This window comes from Populus alba, chromosome 10 (genome assembly GCF_005239225.2).
Source record: "Populus alba chromosome 10, ASM523922v2, whole genome shotgun sequence".
NCBI lineage: Eukaryota > Viridiplantae > Streptophyta > Magnoliopsida > Malpighiales > Salicaceae > Populus > Populus alba.
The window spans coordinates 14,880,385-14,899,687 of record NC_133293.1 but is presented as its reverse complement, the minus strand read 5'-3'; the positions used below and the strand labels follow the sequence as shown (position 1 = coordinate 14,899,687).

Here is a 19,303-nt window from a genome sequence, read left to right as displayed (position 1 = left end):
CACACATAAATAAATTTACCATAACTTGAATTGTTAAACAAGTTCAAGGTTAGACTGCCCCTTTAGCACACGAATGGCGCTTGTAGCTCTAAATGAAAAGGACCCTTCGGGAGTTTGGGCATTATTAGGGAGGCCTAGGAACATCAGACCTTTTCTTTTTCATAGTCTGAATTGCATCATACTGAAGTAGTTGTAACCGATAAAGTCTGGCCCCTAAATTTGGTTTCTCAATGATGATATAATATCCTTCCGGGTTGACTATTACTAATATGAAAGTATACAAAATGATCGCAAAAACCTCCACAAAATCAGCAGATAAGAACCCGTGCATGGGATCTCAGCTATATGATATAGTCTATATCAGTCTAGAAAACATTTCTAAATGTCCTAATTAGAGCTTTGATTGATGGACAGATAAATCTCAGTCTCTCCACCTATGGCCACAATTCGGGTTGCATCACACAGAAAACAGCGTCCTAGAAGTTGCCTGCAAAATTGAAGAAAACACCACATTAGAACTTAAACGAATCAATCACTGCTTCATGAATTTACTGTCATTTAAAGATTACAGCAAGTCCATTGATTAATGATCCTAATAAGCACATTTGATTAGTAAATAAATTCTAAATAAAAAACAAAGATCTTAAATAGATGGTACTGTCCAATGCTTGCTTACACAGATGCACCAAAAAAAGAGTTGAAAATGAATTAATAATAGACATCTGCAATCATAATGGCAACTCAGAGGCAGGTACATGCATGGATAAACTGGAGAGAAATATCATTCATAAGAGAGAAGATGACAGCCAATTGTGAGCTCACACTTTCCCAGCAATGGATTCTACCATGCACTTCAATCTTAATGGAAAGTGTCAAAAGCTTGAGTTTTAGAAAGGGTGGCTGTATGTTGTATTAATAAAGGCATTTTCTGCCAACATATATGAAAGAGATCTTTCAAGAAAAGTAGTTCTTCAAAGCCAAACTCAAGATATACAAAAACCAAATTGCCATGGTGCAGATTTAGAGGAACTCTAAAATTGCATTTCAAAGGAGTAACCATCTCAACCACAATTCCTGCAACCACGATGAGCAACTTCTAACAGGGTGTAGCTGTAGAGCAGTAAAAGACGAGACGAGTAGCTAGTCTTTCATGTAAATATAAATTTTACCCGAGACGTACAGGGCAATCCATGACACATAAACCAATGAGAAATGATGAAACATGCATGTGAAGAGAGGAAAAACACGGAAACACTTCAGTACATGCTAATCTAATCTCATTTGTATTGGAAGAAAAGAAACAAAGAATGTGCAATCATGTCAAATTAAAAAGAATAGTGCTTCTGTTAACAAGGCACAGAGCCCTTTCCTTTTCACTACATCCATAGGCTATGCCAAAACCATCTCCAATGTGTTTCTTTTCAAATATCACTACCAAAAACCATCTCCAATGTGTTTCTTTTCAAATATCACTACCACTACATCCTTCAACTAAATTTGCATGTCAACAACCCACAAACATGTGGCATTGTGTTAGATAAAGCATACTCATCCTCTTCAGTTGCAAATATGCCATAGCAACCTTTCACACAGATACCCCTAAAAATCAAACCGAGGTCATACCCTACCGTGTTTCCCCTTTATTAATGCCTACGTTTTCCGCTTGTATTCAATCTAGTTTTGGATCTAAACTTTTTAAAATATTTTCAAAATAAGCACAGCCGCTCATCAAAATGACGCAAACAATTTTTTGCCAAAGACCAAATAACAAGCGCACCAAAAAAAAAAATCTATACATTGCTAACAGACCCAGATGCCAATTTTTTCTTACAAAAAAAATAGAACTTATTCCTCTTGGCATTAAATAGCATAAAAAATAGTACTGACCTTGAAGAAGACAGCTTCAGGATGTTTGCAGACAGTGCAATTAGCAGCTTTAGTGCGAGGAAGAGTAGGGTCAGCAGCTACATGTAATACCTGAGTTTTCTCTGCTACTGAGTGATGCACTGTTACGTACCTAGTCGCTAAGAATTGATGCAGTATATGAAGAGAAGAAGAATAAAGAAAGTGCAGAGTTGATAACATCTGCAGCACGCAACCACTGAGGGTTATGAATTCTGTTAGTCTGTTAGCAATAGTTAGTTAGCAGAGTTGTTACAGCTGTTATAGTTAGTTAGAGTAATTAGTTAGTAGTTATCTCAGCTACTATAAAACACAGATCAAGAGAATCATATGGGTATGAAAAAGATAGAATACAGTCAATTCAGTCTCAATTCTTCTCTCTCGCAATCTCTCTAAACAATTCCTCTGTTCTTTACCTCCTTTTCTTCTTCACTTGTTAAGCAACCTTAACATGCACCTCATTTCTGTACACACAGTTATTATCAGCCACTTGCTGGAACCAAAAACAAACAGATTAGGGTTTTTTGTTTTAATAAATAATGGGTTTAGTTTTAAATTGAATTATGAATAGCCTAAACCTGGTGATCACTGATCACAGTTGCGGCAAGCGTAGAGGAGGATTTTTTGGTCTCTGTCTTCTCTAGGGTACAGAATGTTGCTTCTGCAAAACATTCAATCAATTAAAAGACCCGAAAACAAACAAAATGTGAGTCTTCGAACAAGATAACTGGTGTTGTTACCATTCACGGAAAGATTTCATGGTACTCATCTAGCTGCTGCTTTTCTTTTTTATCGAGAAGTATTCTAGACGAGGGAAAAATACTTGTTTTCGTTCTTGCGCTAGAGCTGTGCGGAGGATGGAGTTAATTATAGACCTCTAATAAAATGACATGTCGTTGTTAAGCACACGACTTGTTAGTAAGTTGGCTAGAAGTCTCGTGATTTGATTAGGATTATTATTTTTTGTTTCAGTTTGATTTTTATAAAAAAATAATTAAATTAATTTTTTTTAAAAAAAATTGAAACTAAACCAAAACCGGTTTTTAGTTTGGTTTTTTAAAATAAAAACCGGTTTAAATTAATTTGGTTTAATTTTTTAGGTTTGGCTTTGTTTTTTTTTCCGATTTGATTTGATTTAGTTTTTTTAGTTTCATGTTTATAAATTAAAATTACACCAATTGGTTTTTTTAACAGTGCACTTGGCATGCAGGAAACACATAAGCTTCAGCTTATAGTACCCGAAAATTAATCCCCTAGCATGCATGCAATTGTTTTGTTTATTTTTAGAAAATATTTTATTAAAAAATTGATGAAAAAAAATTATTTTATAGTTAATTTTTAAATTTATTTTATTTGCAAAAAAATATTTTCTAACTCATAAATTTTCATAAAATATTTTACCAATAATTATCTATTTATAATACCATTTAATTATTTTAATTATCACATTTATATCACCATCGTTATCACTTTCTCATCTACCACAACTACAAAAAAAAAACATATTTCACTTAAAAATAATTTATAAAAAAATATTTCTCAAGTCAAAAAAATATATTTTACATGTAAAATTTTTTACCGAGAAAACAATTTATGGAAAATTATTTTACATATAAAATATTTACCATTTATAAATTATTTTACCGAAATTAAAGCTTAATTAACACAAATTTATACATAATCTTACCTTTAAACTTATTTCCTTCAATTCCTTTCTATTTCTCTTCTAATTCCCCTCTTTCTCTTCTTCTTCCTCTTCCTCTTTCTTACTTTCTCTCCTGCTGGTCTGCTCTCTTAATTTCAGATCTCTCTCTCTTTTCTTTTTTTTACTTCCTATTTATATTTATCAAGTTTTGTTGAATTACCACTATACCCCTCATTTAATTTATTTCTATATCTAAGTCTTCAAGGGCTTTCTAGCCTTTTCCTATCCCTTTAATTCAAAACATTACACATATGATTCAGAGTTTTTAATCCAGACTCGGTATTCGATTTGGAGCAATGCTTGTGTGTCACTAGGGTTTAGTTTTTCATTGAAAAACTTGTTGAGATGATAGCTTCTATCCTTTGCTCTTTCCTTTGTTAAAATCAGTTTTTGGAACTGATGCTTTGCAGGTGGCAGAGGAAGCATTGTTCTTGTTAAACAGTGATCCCATTAAGAACTTGATCACTCAAAATCAGTTTTTATTTCTTTTCTTTAACCTTTTCCATTTTTTCTAAGCAGCAAGAAAGAGACCAATTCCAAGTTAAAATAGATTTAATGCTGTCACCTAACTGTTTAGAGGGAAAGAGAGGGAGAAGAATACATTATAAAAACAAAACCATCAAACATTTTTTAGGAAAACTTGCAATAACTACTAAAAGTTTTGATCATACTATTGCTAGATCACATTCCATAGAGGACGGAAGGATTACAGTTTGCATGCAACTATCTGTGTCTTCACCCAATTTTAAATTAAAAAAAGTAACAATAATAAAAAATAAAAATTTGAATCATGATTGGACAAATATTTAATTTATAGTTGATAGGTGGATGGTTAATTTGAGGTCTTGTTGAAGAAATTTAGAAAACAGATTGAAAATGTGATCAAGCCTGAATAAATTAAATATTTGAGGACCAACATGGACAAGGTTGTAAAGTTTAGCGGTCCAGTTTTGATAGATGAAGGATTCATTAAGAAGAAAGCTGAAGATGGGTGTAAAATGAAAAAAATCAAAGAATCCAAGGACCTAATTGTACTTTGGATGGGCTTAATCAGGTGCTAAAATGAAAGAGTAATAAGGTTGGAAGTTAATTTGGCTAAAAGTGGAAGAATTAATAAGTATTAGGGACTTGTTTGAACATTGGATTAGTTTAATTAATACAATGAGGGACTTAATTAGAGTAAAATAAAAGTTTGAGAGTCAATTCGGTTAATTGTGTAAATCAATTTACTTCTCAACTCGCCTTGTGCTGATTATAGAGAAATATCAATTTTTTTTTAACCCCATAAATATTTCCAGGTGGAGCTCTAAATTCCTCAACTTCAGTTTCTAGACGATGAAGCCGCAAAAGCATAACATAGATATTATTTTTGTTAAAGCAAGCAAGGGAGAGAAATAAACGATGTAAACCTTGATGATTATCTAATAACATCTCACCAAACTCATTCAACATCTAATTTTTCACTGACATAATCATCACCGTTATTTATTTAGCTTCATTTCCCAAATTCCATCTGTTTCCAAAGGTTTTGGAGCTCTCTGGAGATCAAAGATATGGAAGGACGGCTTTGTGGATTCTCTTCTGTGCACATCATTCCTGCATCGACCACATGAACACAGCATTGCTTTAGCTTCTCTAAAGCACCACTTGAATGTGCCTCTCGCTTCAAGGACATGTCTACCACATCCAAAATATGATGAGGGGTTGCGGCACCCACCCACTTCCTTAGATCAAGCCCGTCTGTGAACATCTCTCCTGTTGGTCTTTGCCTTGTTATCAATTCCAGCAGCATGATACCGAAGCTGTATACGTCTCCTCTAATTGATACTTCATTACTCTGTCCATATTCTGTTTACAAGCAACAAAGCACTGTTAGCAAAATGAAAAAAGAAAATAATCTTTTTGGTCAAATGATCTTAATGCACTGCAAGGTGAATGAAACATGCGATCTTTCATGCCCAAGAATTTAGAGGAGGGCAGCGAAACACTAACACAAACCAGCCAGATGCATACCTGGAGGAATATAGCCAACAGATCCTCGTAGGCCACTTGCTGTAGAAGAATATCCAGTTGGTTTATCAGCAAAAAAGACCTTTCCAATTCCAAAGTCCGCAACACGGGCCACCATATCATCATCAAGAAGAACATTTTGTGGTTTCAGATCACAGTGCACAACTTGAGTTGAGCAACCCAATTGAAGATACTCCAAGGCATTTGCAATATCTATTGCTATTCCTAATCTCTCACTCAACGTCAATCGACAGTTTCCTCCCTCGGACTCAGGATAAAGATGCTGTTCCAAGTTTCCATTACCTACAAACTCAAGGATGAGAGCCTTGAACTGTGAATTCCAGATTGCTCCCATCATTTGAACCAGATTCCGATGCTTAATTCCTGACAGTATTTGGCACTCCCTTTTTAGGCTTTTGTAACACCGCCTGCTCTCTTCATTTAGAACCTTAACCGCGACAAAAGATACTCTATCATCAATCCAAGCTTTATAAACAGATCCAAAGCTTCCTCTCCCCAAGAGATTGGCATCACTGAACCCGTCCGTTGCAATTTCGAGCTCTCTTTGAGTGAAATTTCGTCCTCTGAAAGCCATCAGAATTGCCTCTTCAGATTCTGCATCAGTTTTCTTTTTAAAGAATCGTCTAACACGGACCCCGACATATACCAAGAGCAGTAAAAAGCAGCTAATTGCAATTGCCGACAAGTAATAGGTCCATTTCCATAACTTCCTCCTTTTCTTTTCAACTGCACATGGCTGGAGTCTCATTAACGCAGAACCACCGCACAGGCCTGCATTTCCTATCAATGCGCTTCCACTAAGATTTTTAAACCTTCCCATACTTGAAACTTCTCCAGTTAATCTATTATACGACAGGTTGAAATTCTTCATCACTGAGTCATTGGCAAGCCAGATTGGAACGCTGCCTGTTAATTGATTAAAAGCCAGATCCAGTGCTTTTAAATATGTAATTTGTTTCAATGACTCTGGAATTGTACCTTGAATCATGTTCTTGGATAGGTTCAAGTACTCCAAAGCCGTACAACTTCCAACTGAACTTGGTATAATGCCAGAAAATCTGTTCACCGATAAGTCAATAGCTTGTACAGATACCAGTTTTGCAATAGTTGCAGGTATTTCCCCGTCTAGATTGTTATTTGAAAGGTTGAGGGAGAGCCCCAAGTTAGCAAAAGCTCCAATTTCTGGTGGAAGAGGCCCCTGCAAGCTGTTAAAAGATAAATCCAGCTGCATCATGAGAGAGCACTGGCTGAGTTTGATGGGAATATTTCCTGATAAGCTGTTCTGAGATAGGTAAAGGTATCTCAACTGTGAGAGGTTACCAAGTGAACAAGGGATTGACCCGGTTATGGAATTATTGGCAAGATCAAGTAAGCCAAGGTTTTCCATCTGCCCCATTTCATCTGGAATGGAACCTTGTAGCTTGTTTCTCCCCAAATATAGTCTTTGCAACAGCTTCAGCTTTCCAAAAGTTGCTGGAATTGTCCCGTCCAAGTGATTGTACCCCAGTTGTAGGGTCACGAGGCCACTCAAGTTTCCAATACTACCTGGAATCTCTCCTCTTATACGGTTATTCAAAAGATTGAAATAGTAGAGGTCTTTCGAAAGATTTCCGATGGAAGCAGGTAAACTCCCAGAAAATAAACAGGAGCCCAAGTGCAGTTTCTTCATAAATGAACAGTTTGTGAGAGCAGTAAGAAAACTGAGAGAAGAATTGCTAACCAGGTTGTTGGTATGGAGGTAAAGAATCTTAAGGTTCTTCAACTTCCCCAGTTCCTCGGGAACTTCACCCTCCAAGTAATTGATACTCAAATCAAGCAGTGTTATCTGTGAAAGATTTGAGAATGTCACTGGAATCCTACCAGAAATATGGTTGCCATAAAAATTCAACAACCGCAAGTTTTGGAGCTTGTTCCCCATTTCTGAAGGGATTTCCCCGGATAAAAGATTCCCAATCAATGAAATTGCTCGCAAAGCAGTGCAATTACTTAGTGATTCAGGTATTGTTCCCTCAAGAAAGTTCGTGTGCAAATACAAAATCTCAAGCCTGCTCAAAACTCCAAGCTCCACAGGGATTTGCCCAGTAAAGTAGTTCACAGCCAGTTGTAGCTGTGTCAATTCTGTCAGGTTTGACAAAAAGGCCGGAATGACCCCGGTGAGGTTGTTTACAGAGAGAGATAAAAAACTCAGCTTCTTCATCCATCCTAGTTCTTCAGGAATGACCCCAGATAGGTTGTTAACAGACAAGTCTAGAAATTTCAAGCTTTGACAGCCATGTAGTGAAGCTGGAAAGGCACCAGAGAGCTGATTTTCGGTTATATTCAGATATTCTAACTGTGAGAGAGCTCCCAAGGTAGTTGGGATTTCTTCACGGAAATTATTACCCTGCAAGGAAAGCTTGGTGAGAAGAGAAAGATTGGATAGAAATGGCGATATACTTCCTTCTAAGCGCATGTCTATGATCTCAAGATCTATAACCCGGTTTTGGAGAGATTGGTGGCATGTAACTCCGGTCCAGTTACAGAAAGGATTGGCTTCATTCCAATCCTGGACGTATCCTTTCGGATCACTTGTTATGCCTCCCTTGAATTTGAGAAGAGCTTCACAATCAGTAAAATTGCAAACAAATGCCGATGCTCCTGGCATGAGAAGAAAGATGAGACAGAACACTGGCACAGCCATGTTGCAGTTTTGATTGTGTGCCATCCTCTCTATTGTTCTTTCTTAGCAGAGAGTCTGAAACAAAACGTTTCTTGATGTGAAGACAAAAAAGTGATTCTGTTTGCACTTTTGCTGCATTTTTTCCAAGACTTGTAAGGTAATCTTAAGTCTTAACTTGATATGTAAAGGATGGCAAGAAGAATTAGTCAAATGGACGGTGGATGGTGGATGCATTTTTTCCACATTAAATTCCTGCAAGTCGATGCATTTTTTCCTACCTTCTAGGCGATGATGATTATAGTACCCGAAAATTAATCCCCTAGATTGTTTTGTTTATTTTTAGAAAATATTTTATAAATAAATTGATGAATAAAAATTATTTTATAATTACTTTTTAAATTTATTTTATTTGCAAAAAAAAATAATATTTTCTAACTCGTAAATTTACATAAAATATTTTACCAATAATTATCTATTTATAATAGCATTTAATTATTTTAATTATCACATTTATATTATCATCGTTATCACTTTCTCCTACCACAACTATATAAAAAAAACATATTTCACTTAAAAATAATTTACAAGAAAATATTTCTCAAGTCAAAAAAATATATTTTACATGTAAAATTTTTTACCGAGAAAACAATTTATGGAAAAATATTTTACATACAAAATATTTACCATTTATAAATTATTTTACACAAAACAAACGGCATAAAACACATTCTGAGTTTTGTTATTTACAGATAATATTTTGCATTTTCTGCCACGGGACTCTTCATTTATTTGGTCATAACCCATGAATGAATTTTTATAGGATGTGATATGGATCCTCTGCATTAACGACACATCACTTAAAACTTTCAAAGACTTAGACAATATAATAGAGCACACATTTTTGTCTATATATCACACTTGAGCTCTCAAAATCCAGACATACAAGTCAATACTAGGACTTGGATACAAATGCATATGTCGCTTATTTTTTAGCCCAACAACTCAAAAGAACAAACATTTGCTTCGTGCTATCTCTCTCTCTCTCTCACACACACAGGCACACAGATCGATTATCCACTACTGAGTAGGGATATCCTCTTATTCCGCTCTCCTAGTAGCAGAGTATTGTGTTTTCAACCCATGGAAAAGCCGTTCACTGACATCCCTCCATCAATACAAATGACCTGTCCAGTTGTGAACGATGGCCCGGGCAGGCAAAGAAATGCGACAACAGAAGAGACTTCTCCTGGTTCTCCAGCACGTCCCATGGGGGTCCGAATAGCAAGCTCCTTCACAACACTTTCATTTTTAAGACTCTGCAGGGAAAATGAAATAGAGGTGACGAGCCATTGATTAGGTAATTTCAGATGATCATGAAGAGCCAGGCAAAGTCACCTACTGATTAATTATATGAAGTGATACATGGTCATTTAACCTGAAAGAAACCCCAGAGAAGGCATGCTCCTAAAAGAAGCAACCACACCTAGAAAAGCTAAGTTTCATACCTTGCTCCAATTATTTATTGGATAAGAACCATGCATTATCATTTCATTAAAATGTCAACATACAATGCTTAATTTACTATATTTCATTGAAATGTAAACAATACAAGACGCAAATTTTAATCAAGGAAATGGACTTTCATCGCATGTAATGTTGAAAATAGAGGAATGATAATTTTTTTGTTAGCAGCAACTACTTGCTTGCACATATATGGAATATATAATTCCTTGATGGTTTTTGGCTTCGAAAGAAAGAAAAACATCTGCTATCCTAATAGCATCCATGTTCTTACGAAATTTTAATTACATGGACAGCAAGAATGCTAGATATAGTATAATTCACTTCCTGACAATCACACAGATGTACCTGTATTTATAGTTTCAGGTGAATAAGCATTGAATGGGAAAACAATTCCAAAATGGCAAATTATGCTTCCATCAGACAATGTTTTAGGTTAATCAAATTAAAGCACACATATGACAGGGTAGAGAATATTACATCTTCATTCATTGGGGTGTTGACGAACCAAGGCGCGACGGAATTAACCCTAATATTGTCTTTGGCCCATTCGCATGCCAGGTTCCTTGTGAGTTGGTTAATTGCTCCTGCAATATTTTTGCGATCATGACAAGTCACAACATTTAGAACAACTCTTTAACTACATGCACAGAGTCTTGCAAGAGAATTAAGTACCTTTAGAGGCTGAGTATATAGGATATCCAATGTTGACAGATGTCACGCTGCAAATAGAGGACACAAAGACAATCTTTCCAGCTCCTGAAGCTTTCAAAAGTGGATGTGCAAGTTGGGACAAATGGAAAGCAGATTGGAGATTTGTATTCATCATAAATGAGAAATCCTCAGCCGTGTATTCTAGTGTTGGTTTGTATACATTGGTTCCAGCATTGTTGATCTATAAATTCATCAATACAAAATTGGTCATAGTAGCCCACACTGATGTTGAAGACAAGTTCTTGAAATATATGCTTACAAGAATGTTGAGTTTCCCACCAAACAGGGAGGAAACCTCCTTTATCAGCTTCTCTCGGTCAGCTTGAGAGGATACATCACAGACTGATCCGCTAACTTTAAGACCCCTCTCCTTCCATTGACGTAAGCATGCATCAACCTGGCCTTGGCTCCTCGCACATGTATGAACACATGCTCCTAGGGCTGCCAATTCTTCCACAACAGCATATCTGGTTAAATTTTAATAAATAATAAACAGAAAAAAGAAAGGGGTTCGTTATGCCTGGACTGCTGATTAATTGAAAGCAACCAGCATGTATTAATACATTAATTGGCAACCCAGGTGTCCATGGACATGAGAGCGAGGGATTGATTGATTTTTCTGAATTTTGAGCACGAACGTGTAAAGAATAACAAGAACACATGAGAGCATTCAAATGTGTAATACATAATGCATGATTAAAAAAAAAAGTCTTCCCGCGCTGGAGGGATGTTTTCTTCTTCTCAAGGATAGATACCGTTTTGGCGTGCCTAATCCATTAAACTTTTTCTAAATTATCTCTCTCTATACATTGCTTTGATGATGAAAATACACATTCAATTACTGTTGTTTCTGGTGTGATCTAGTAATTAATAAGAACAGGAACAAAAACCAAGCAAGAAAATAAATTAAAATAAAATTTGTTAATCTGATCAAAACAAACAAAAAGGAAAGTAAAAATGAAGCAATGGGACAGGGAATTACCCGATCCCTTTGGTTCCACCAGTGACAAGAGCAGTGGTTCCCTGGAGAGACCATCTGTTAGTGATTTCTGGATGAGACATCTTCACCGCCTACTTGGGAGATACAGTAATTCTTTGCTTTGCTTTGCTTAGGAAGGAGATGGAAGAGCTGAACCAAACGAGGTGTATTTAGTCTAGCCACCTAGTACTGTGCTGGTAAAGGTGAACCCTCTCAAGTTGCCAGAAATATCGAGAAAAACATTTGTCGTCGTTGAAGTTTCCACGTTTTCCTTGCGTACTATTTTTGTTTTTTTTTTTTTGGAAGTGGCAGACACATGTGGGGCCCGGTATTTTGGATAAGGAGTTGAAGGGCACCGCTCAAACGCCTTGCATTGCCGGATGGTCTAAATATTAATATCATCGAATTAATAATAATAATAATAAATTTGATTATTCCAGTTTTACCTCTTAATAATAATAATAATAAATCTTCTTACATTCAAGATATAAATTCTATATATCTATAGTAATATTTTTTTATTAAATTAAGTTTTGTTTTGTTTTACATCTATCTAAATCAAACATATTAAATCAGTCAATTAGGATAAGTTTTTTCTTTAAAAAATATATCTTTAAAAATGAATAAAATAAAAATAATAATAATCATGTATTAATATATCTTACATTTTCAGTACATATTTGATTCAGATGATTTATTAGTCTCAGATTTTGAATATTAAATTTTGTAATATAATTTAATAATTTTATATAAAAATGATATAATTTAAAAATAATAAATATATAAATGATACATAAATATAAAAATATACCATTATAGATTCTTAAATAGTTTCAAGAAATTTATAAGGATTAATCTCGTATTAAGGATTTTTTTTTAATGTAAATCTTATATTATTTTAAATTAAACTTATAATACGATATGTTATTTGATTTAAATAAGAAAAATAAATAACAAAAACATTGCAAGAAAATTTGACTAATTTTTTTATATATATATAGTTTCACTCTCCAAGTTTTAATATAACACTTCATTATTTATTTACATACAGCAAAAGCTCCCTTATTATTTCATATGTACCCTTATGATGGGCTAATGCTCGGGTCATTGCCTCCGCAGCGCACATGTCATCAGCATGTCGGCAAACTCCGAAGGTACTTGTTTTCATTCACGATGCTATTGAGATAAGATTGGAAATGCTATCGGGTGTTGAGCAGTAACACTTGTCACTCAGAATTAAACAACATTCAATTGTAATATGATCTCTTGATATATTACTGTTTATCATCAATTTAATTTGAATAGATAGGGGACAAATTATTCCATGTTGAATAAAATCACTAGCTCCATATCTTCGCTTGACCCGATAATTATTATACTTGTAAAATAAAAATTGTACTAAAGTCGAAATAAGTATTGCACGAGCGCATTTCAAAACATGATTAAATAATTCAGAAAAAATAGTTTTTATATTACCATATCAATGATCACTTTCATAATATAAAAATCAATTTTTATTTGATTCTTGTTTAGGCTATTCTTGATATGTTGGATCCAATTTACATATTTTTTTCATACCACAAATCTTTTTTAATAGCTTTGAAGGATTGATAGAAGTTGGGACAAGCATAAATTCCGGTTGATTGCTTATATACAATATTATCATATTTAAACTGTTTTAGATGAAAGAATCAATCATTGTCTTAAAATTGCAATTACACACAATCGATACATGATAATATTGATCTTCGTTAATTCAACACTTCTAGGTTATTTCAACAACAATATCATTATAATTTCACTTAAGTTAATAATAAATATTTTCTTTTATTTATGTGTATGACATGTCTAAATTATCATTTAACAACAAGATATTCCCACCATTGTATATGATACTATTGTTCACATCAAGAATAATAGTGTCACCGTAATTACATAACATAAATATGTTATAAGACACTGTAAAAAAAAATGAATCTTGGTAAATTAGAGGTAATTTTTACTAAATTGCATTACCCAGCTCTAATTGTCAAAATTCATATCAAATTCTTAAAATTTAATGTAAAAGAAAACTTGACCCAAATTAAATATAATTCATGATACCAAATCTAATTGATATTATCATATTCAATCGCATTAAATAAAATTCAAATTCATAGCAAATTAAAATAATTCAAAGAAAATATAAAATTCATCAACTTATCAACAATTCAATGCAATGCGTAATTTGTCATAATTCTACCACATTCATCCTCTATTACAGATATTATCAAGTATAGTTACTTATATTATTAGTTAATTCTAACAATCCATATAAAATCCTTAATTCGACAACTTGTCCAAAATCAAATGCAACATATAATTAATCTAACTTATTTTCATGTTCAACTATATTAAATCAACTCTAATTGATGATATTCATAACTAATTTATCATTAATTTCATAAATTCTAAATTCATCTTAAACCCTAAATTCAACCTAAACATTTATTTTATTCCAATTAAACCAAATACAAATTCATGACAATACATTATGTTTACCTTGCTTTTAAGACTAGAAAAAAGGCTGGGGCGGTAACGACAACATGCCACCGGTGGATTTCGAATAGAAAAACATCAAAGGATACTTAAATACTAGAATGAGTTTGATTTTTAAGTGTTTTAATGCCCAAAAAACCAAGTGTTTAGTGAATTTTTTTAGAGAGATAAGGATTGAGGGTGTTAGTTTGGAGAGAGAGAGGGGGGGGTTATGTGTTTTTTTGATATGAGGAGGCATTTAAATTTCATGATAAGTCGCGTTTTAGAAATGCAATATGTTTAAATATTGTTTTTATAGAATGCGACAAGTATCTTGTCATGCTTAAAAATAACGATATTTAATAAATATCGCATTTCAGGAGTGCGATAAGATAAAAGTGTATTATTTTACAAAAAAAAATAAAAAAAAATATTATTTTACTAAAACTTTAAACTTATTGTGTTATTTTTTTATATAAAAACCCATCATTTATTTCAAGTAGGCATTATAAAACGTTGCAAACCACTTGCAAATTGTTGCTCACCCCTCTCTCCTCTTCTCTCTTTTAATATACAGTTCATTTCATAATTTTTTTAAATGTTATTTTGAATATTTAGAAGCTATGAATATCGTGTTTTCCAATATGACATATAAAAACTATATTATTTCACTAATTTTTTTCGTCAATATTTGTTTTCTAAAAAAACATGCTAATTTTTTTTAAAAAAAAAAAAAACTCCAAAAACTTCTCGTAGCTGGCTTCCGAGTACCATCAGCAATTCTGATAGCCTACAGCGCCTATGGCAGGATTCTGAACTAATGTCATAATGGGATTCTGAAGCTAAAACAACACAAGTCTGTATTTGCATCAGTCATATTTGGATTCAGGGGTGAAATAACAAAAGTCCATATGCATCAGCATTGAGGGCTTTAAATTCTGGGTAGACAAGTTTCAATCTCTCCACCGATGCCCGCAGTTTGGGTTGCAGCAGACATAAAACATTGCCATGCCCTCATCTCCCGAGGTTGCCTGTACATTAACACAATATTACAAGAAACACTGCGTTGTCTTAGTCAAAAAAATTCATTAAAATTAAAAAAATAACACTCCAAAGGAATTGATATTCTACCACTTTTCTCTACAGTCCTTGAAATAGATTTCCTCACTGTCTTACAATCCCTATTCCTCACCCTCCTGCATTGCCGTGCCAACAGGTCAAGGGAAGAGAAAATCTGGACTAATATAAACTATGTGGAATACCCTAATCAACTATTGCAAGAACCCTTGGCGTTTCTGAAAACTAAAGGCAAAGTCTTGGTGTCACTTAGAGTACTCCTATACCAAAGAACAATAATTAAGATAGGGAGCTGACCTGTAAGAATACAGCTTCCCCATAGCCGCATACAGCACAACAAACAGATTTAGTCCGAGGCAGAGCGTGGTCTGAAGCCACACCTGCAACGCTTGTGTGTATTCTGCATAGTGATATATCTCATTTCTGTAGACACGATTGTTACCAGCAACCTCCTGCAACGTTTTAGAAAAGTTATTAGATAGGCATACCCTACAACTTAATTTTGGTTTGGTTAAAAGCTAGAAGCATGCCGGAGTCAGTCAAACACGTATTATAACCATTAACCTGTGACTCAAGGATTGAAACTGTCTTAAAATTTTCAACTTTTAATTCACGCCGCAACAATCATTCATATTTAGAAATATTTCTTAGAAGTTGGAGGAAAATCAATATATTACCATATTCCCCATCTATCATTGCTATATCACTTAACACTGGCAAAGTGGATCAATCATCAGATGCCACCCAGCTAGATGATCAGAGAACATGGTCACACGAGACAAGAAAGATAACGAGTTTCAAATAACGCACTCAAATAAAGGTTAGGAAAATCTCCCAGCTTGTTCCATCACCCATTCGATGAGCAGTATTGATGGCGCCTTCTCTAAATTGTACTGTCTTCTCCGCATATCCATCGGGGAATCTAGATGGAGATCAAGTCTCACTTATCTAGATTTGGATGCTACTTTCCTAAGCTTACAATTTTGTCTTCCCATGTTTTTCATGTATGTTTCATTCCTCCAGAGTTCCTAATATCTCCCTGCTAAAATGTTTGTTTGATTCATCCCATCAACACATCTTCATCCTTACAAAAATGATTGAACAAGGAATTAATTTGATGCTTTCAAGAAAAAAAAAAGTAACGTGGCTGGTTTTCTTACGAGTAGTAATCATTTCTATCGAAGTTACTTGTATCAGCGAAGAAGAGGGGGAGGGACCTGGTGATCACAGCTGCGGCATGCATAGAGGAGAATCTTCTGCTTCTTATCTTCTTTGGGATAGAGAACGTCGTTGCTGAAATTTACAAAATCCATAAACAACCTTATTTAACAAAAACAGAGTCCTGAACGAGACCATGCATATGCACAGATACGATGGTGATCAATACTGGCCATCAACAGCAAAGTTGCAATATTTACCCTTGTGGAAGCTTTCAGAGAGATACTCTCTTTGGGGGTCTTTTGCAGTAAACTTAATTAAGATTTAAAATCAGGCGCTGGCAGATATTTAATCCTAGATGAGATATACCAGAATCATAATAGATCCCTTCGAATTGAGAAATTTACGCTGAATCGACTTTTAAGAATGAGGGCTCCTCTACTTGCAACCAGCATGAGTAAATGCTGACAGACCTAATGGAAAGTTTGGAAAGTTGCGCGCTATTGAATAGCAAACATGGTGAAGAAGTGGAAAAACCGAAGTTAAATAAAGTCCTGATATTCGTTGTTAATCACAATTTATCTACTCCTGGATAGGTTAGGACTAGGTTTGCTCTGAATGAATAGCAAGAAAGGAGAGGCTAACCATTGAGGGCAGAACTTGTATACATCCATTCTAAAAGATGCTTCTTTTGCAACATCTTCCTGCAAACTTAAAAGCTGTTTCACAACACCATACAACTGAGTCAACTGACCTTATTTCTACTAGTGCTGCTTTAGGAACCGTGCTGAACATATATAGGACATGCAAGTGCTGCTTTAGGAACTGTGCGGATACAAGGATGCGGGGTATTTACAAGGGCTTTCAATCCTTGAACCAAATTGGGTCCTACATATGTTCAGCACTTCAGCCCAGCTAGGCTAGAACTTGGATGCTCGTCTCTTTACTAGCAAAGCAAAATGCCTGCTTGTTCTCTAGATTAACTCAAAACTGTTCCAACAACATTTCCTGAACGCGTATGATTTAATTGGATGTCGACCGAGTTTAATCCGTTTCTTTGAGAGAACTACATCTTCAATTACAAGAAACAATCAAGCATAAGAGCCTTGAATGGCTATTCCATTTTGTTCTTAAAACTCTCGGCAGAATTGCCGGCCTATTCCCTGCAAAAGTTTTGCAGGACACAGACATGGCGCACCACTACTTGAGAAAGGCAATGTAAGCTATGCAGTTAAATGAACATAAACATGGTTCAGCAGTGCAATAAAATAGACTGTTTAAAACCTAGCAGCACAACAGATTCATGCAAAAAAAATAAAAAAAACTTTCCACACAATAGAAATGGTAGAACCACCGAGTAGTTATGGCAAGAACTTATAGATGGCTTCAGGTCTGAGTAGCAGGTCAAAATTTGAGTACTGCTAAACCACAAGAATGGACAACCAGTTGAGATAATTTGAAAAGGGGAGTAAGAGCATACACAATTTAGTTCACCACTGACAATAGTTTAGCAACAAAAACCACTAGTAAGCAAAAACAACCAGCAACAGTGCATTCCACAAACAGCCATTTGAAAGGAGAGCGGATGGCATGCCATAATTCACAGATCATATTCCTGACTACCTTACAAAACCAAGTCTAAGAACAACCGAAACTGTTACAAGTTTAAAATATTTAAGCAACAACAACTTAGAATTATTACATCACAAAGAAAAAGAAAAGAAAACAAGGACATGAAAGAAAACACACCTACTAACTTATTTCACTTAATCTGTCACATTGGCTCCGGGTCATAATGTGAGCTCCAAAGCTACCGCTGAGTACAATCTGAGTGAACCTCATGTTCCTCGAGCCAAACACACCAGACAAAACACGCTGCTCCTTTCTGCTTGATTGAGTCGCTTCATCTCCTCCTGCTATGCCTCCTCTTCCTCCTGCTGCTCTTGTCATCAGAATCAGATTCCGAACCTGAGTCGGAATCAGAAGACTCGTCAGAGGACGAGCTATACCTCCTACGCCTCTCCTTCTTCTGCTTCCTCTTCTTCCTTCTCCTCCTCCTCTCCTCCTCCGAAGAAGATGAACTGTACCCCGAACTACTTTCCTCCTCGGAAGACTCGGACCCTGTCACGGACGACGACCCACTATCTGTCTCAAAAACTGAAGCCTCACTGTTAGTCGCAGAATCCGAATCTGACCTGTGCTTCCTCTTACTCTTCTTCTCCCTCTTTTGCCCCTGGTTATCCTCCCCCTCCGGATTCTCCAAATCGTACGAAATAGAAACCTTCATCCTCAACTTAGGATTCTTAAGCTGTTGAGTCCTTGATGGTCTAGACATATAAACCCTCTCATTCTTACACTCGTAAGTCCAATGTCCAGTTTGAAAACACTTCTGACACTGCGCATTGCCACCAAAACCTTTTGACATAGAATTAAGATCTTTTCGCTCACCCAATCTCACTGCCTTTTCCGTACTCATTAAATACATTTGCCTTTTCGCTTCTCGTTTCTCTTGCCATCGGCTCGGCCCTTCTTCTTTTTGCCCATAAGCATTTACATTACGAGCAGCAGCAGTTGCCGCCCGTTCAGCTTGGGCTCTACTTAACCCTTTTGCCGCACTCAAGGCTGCGGCCTTGATCCTCTCCGCCGCAACTTGAGATTTCTCTTCTTTCTTACTCGACATGACTTATAGATCCCTACTACAGTAATACCGAATCCTTAAAGCACCTGCGATGATAAATATAACAAAACTAGGATAATTTTTTTTCTGTGAAACTAATCTCGAAAACCCTAATTTATGCGTTAATTACCCTGCAATTGATGACAGAAAAACGAGATTGAGAGATCACAACCAAACCCTAATCTCGAGTGAATTTAATGCCAAAAACCCTAATTTTGAGAGAGAGAGAGAGAGAGAGAGAGAGTTGCATACCATGAAGATCGCGTTATTATTTGTCGGAGCCTGGTTGAGATTTAACCGAGCGAGAATGAGCGTCGATGATATGAATATAGAGAGAGAAATCTACGGCGGTCAAGATTTGAA

The 19,303-nt window shown here is 35.4% G+C and overlaps 3 protein-coding genes and 1 long non-coding RNA gene across 5 annotated transcripts; all 4 read right to left on the bottom strand.

Annotated features, from left to right (window-relative positions):
- LOC118046395 (uncharacterized) lies at positions 1-2,775 on the bottom strand. Its single transcript, XR_004687165.2, has 5 exons — positions 2,643-2,775; positions 2,481-2,563; positions 2,319-2,395; positions 1,888-2,085; positions 1-487 (listed from the first exon to the last, which is right to left on the bottom strand). It is a non-coding gene; the product is annotated as an uncharacterized lncRNA (long non-coding RNA).
- A 1,892-nt stretch (positions 2,776-4,667) lies between these two features.
- On the bottom strand, positions 4,668-9,018 carry LOC118046402 (uncharacterized). Its single transcript, XM_035055296.2, has 2 exons — positions 5,621-9,018; positions 4,668-5,455 (listed from the first exon to the last, which is right to left on the bottom strand). Exons 1-2 carry the CDS (start codon positions 8,340-8,342, stop codon positions 5,103-5,105), a joined length of 3,075 nt encoding a protein of 1,024 aa, XP_034911187.1. The 5' UTR covers positions 8,343-9,018; the 3' UTR covers positions 4,668-5,102.
- A 136-nt stretch (positions 9,019-9,154) lies between these two features.
- On the bottom strand, positions 9,155-11,698 carry LOC118046411 (tropinone reductase homolog At2g29290). The gene is made up of 5 exons (XM_035055308.2): positions 11,515-11,698; positions 10,792-10,999; positions 10,494-10,713; positions 10,299-10,405; positions 9,155-9,613 (listed from the first exon to the last, which is right to left on the bottom strand). Exons 1-5 carry the CDS (start codon positions 11,592-11,594, stop codon positions 9,431-9,433), a joined length of 798 nt encoding a protein of 265 aa, XP_034911199.1. The 5' UTR covers positions 11,595-11,698; the 3' UTR covers positions 9,155-9,430.
- A 6,092-nt stretch (positions 11,699-17,790) lies between these two features.
- LOC118046421 (uncharacterized) lies at positions 17,791-19,303 on the bottom strand. 2 transcript variants are annotated; one of them, XM_035055319.2, is made up of 2 exons: positions 19,193-19,303; positions 17,791-18,987 (listed from the first exon to the last, which is right to left on the bottom strand). In XM_035055319.2, exon 2 carries the CDS (start codon positions 18,941-18,943, stop codon positions 18,167-18,169), a length of 777 nt encoding a protein of 258 aa, XP_034911210.1. In that variant the 5' UTR covers positions 18,944-18,987; positions 19,193-19,303; the 3' UTR covers positions 17,791-18,166. The 2 variants fall into 2 exon arrangements, with proteins under 2 accessions (XP_034911210.1, XP_034911219.1); XM_035055328.2 differs by having other exon boundaries at positions 17,791-19,071; positions 19,193-19,258.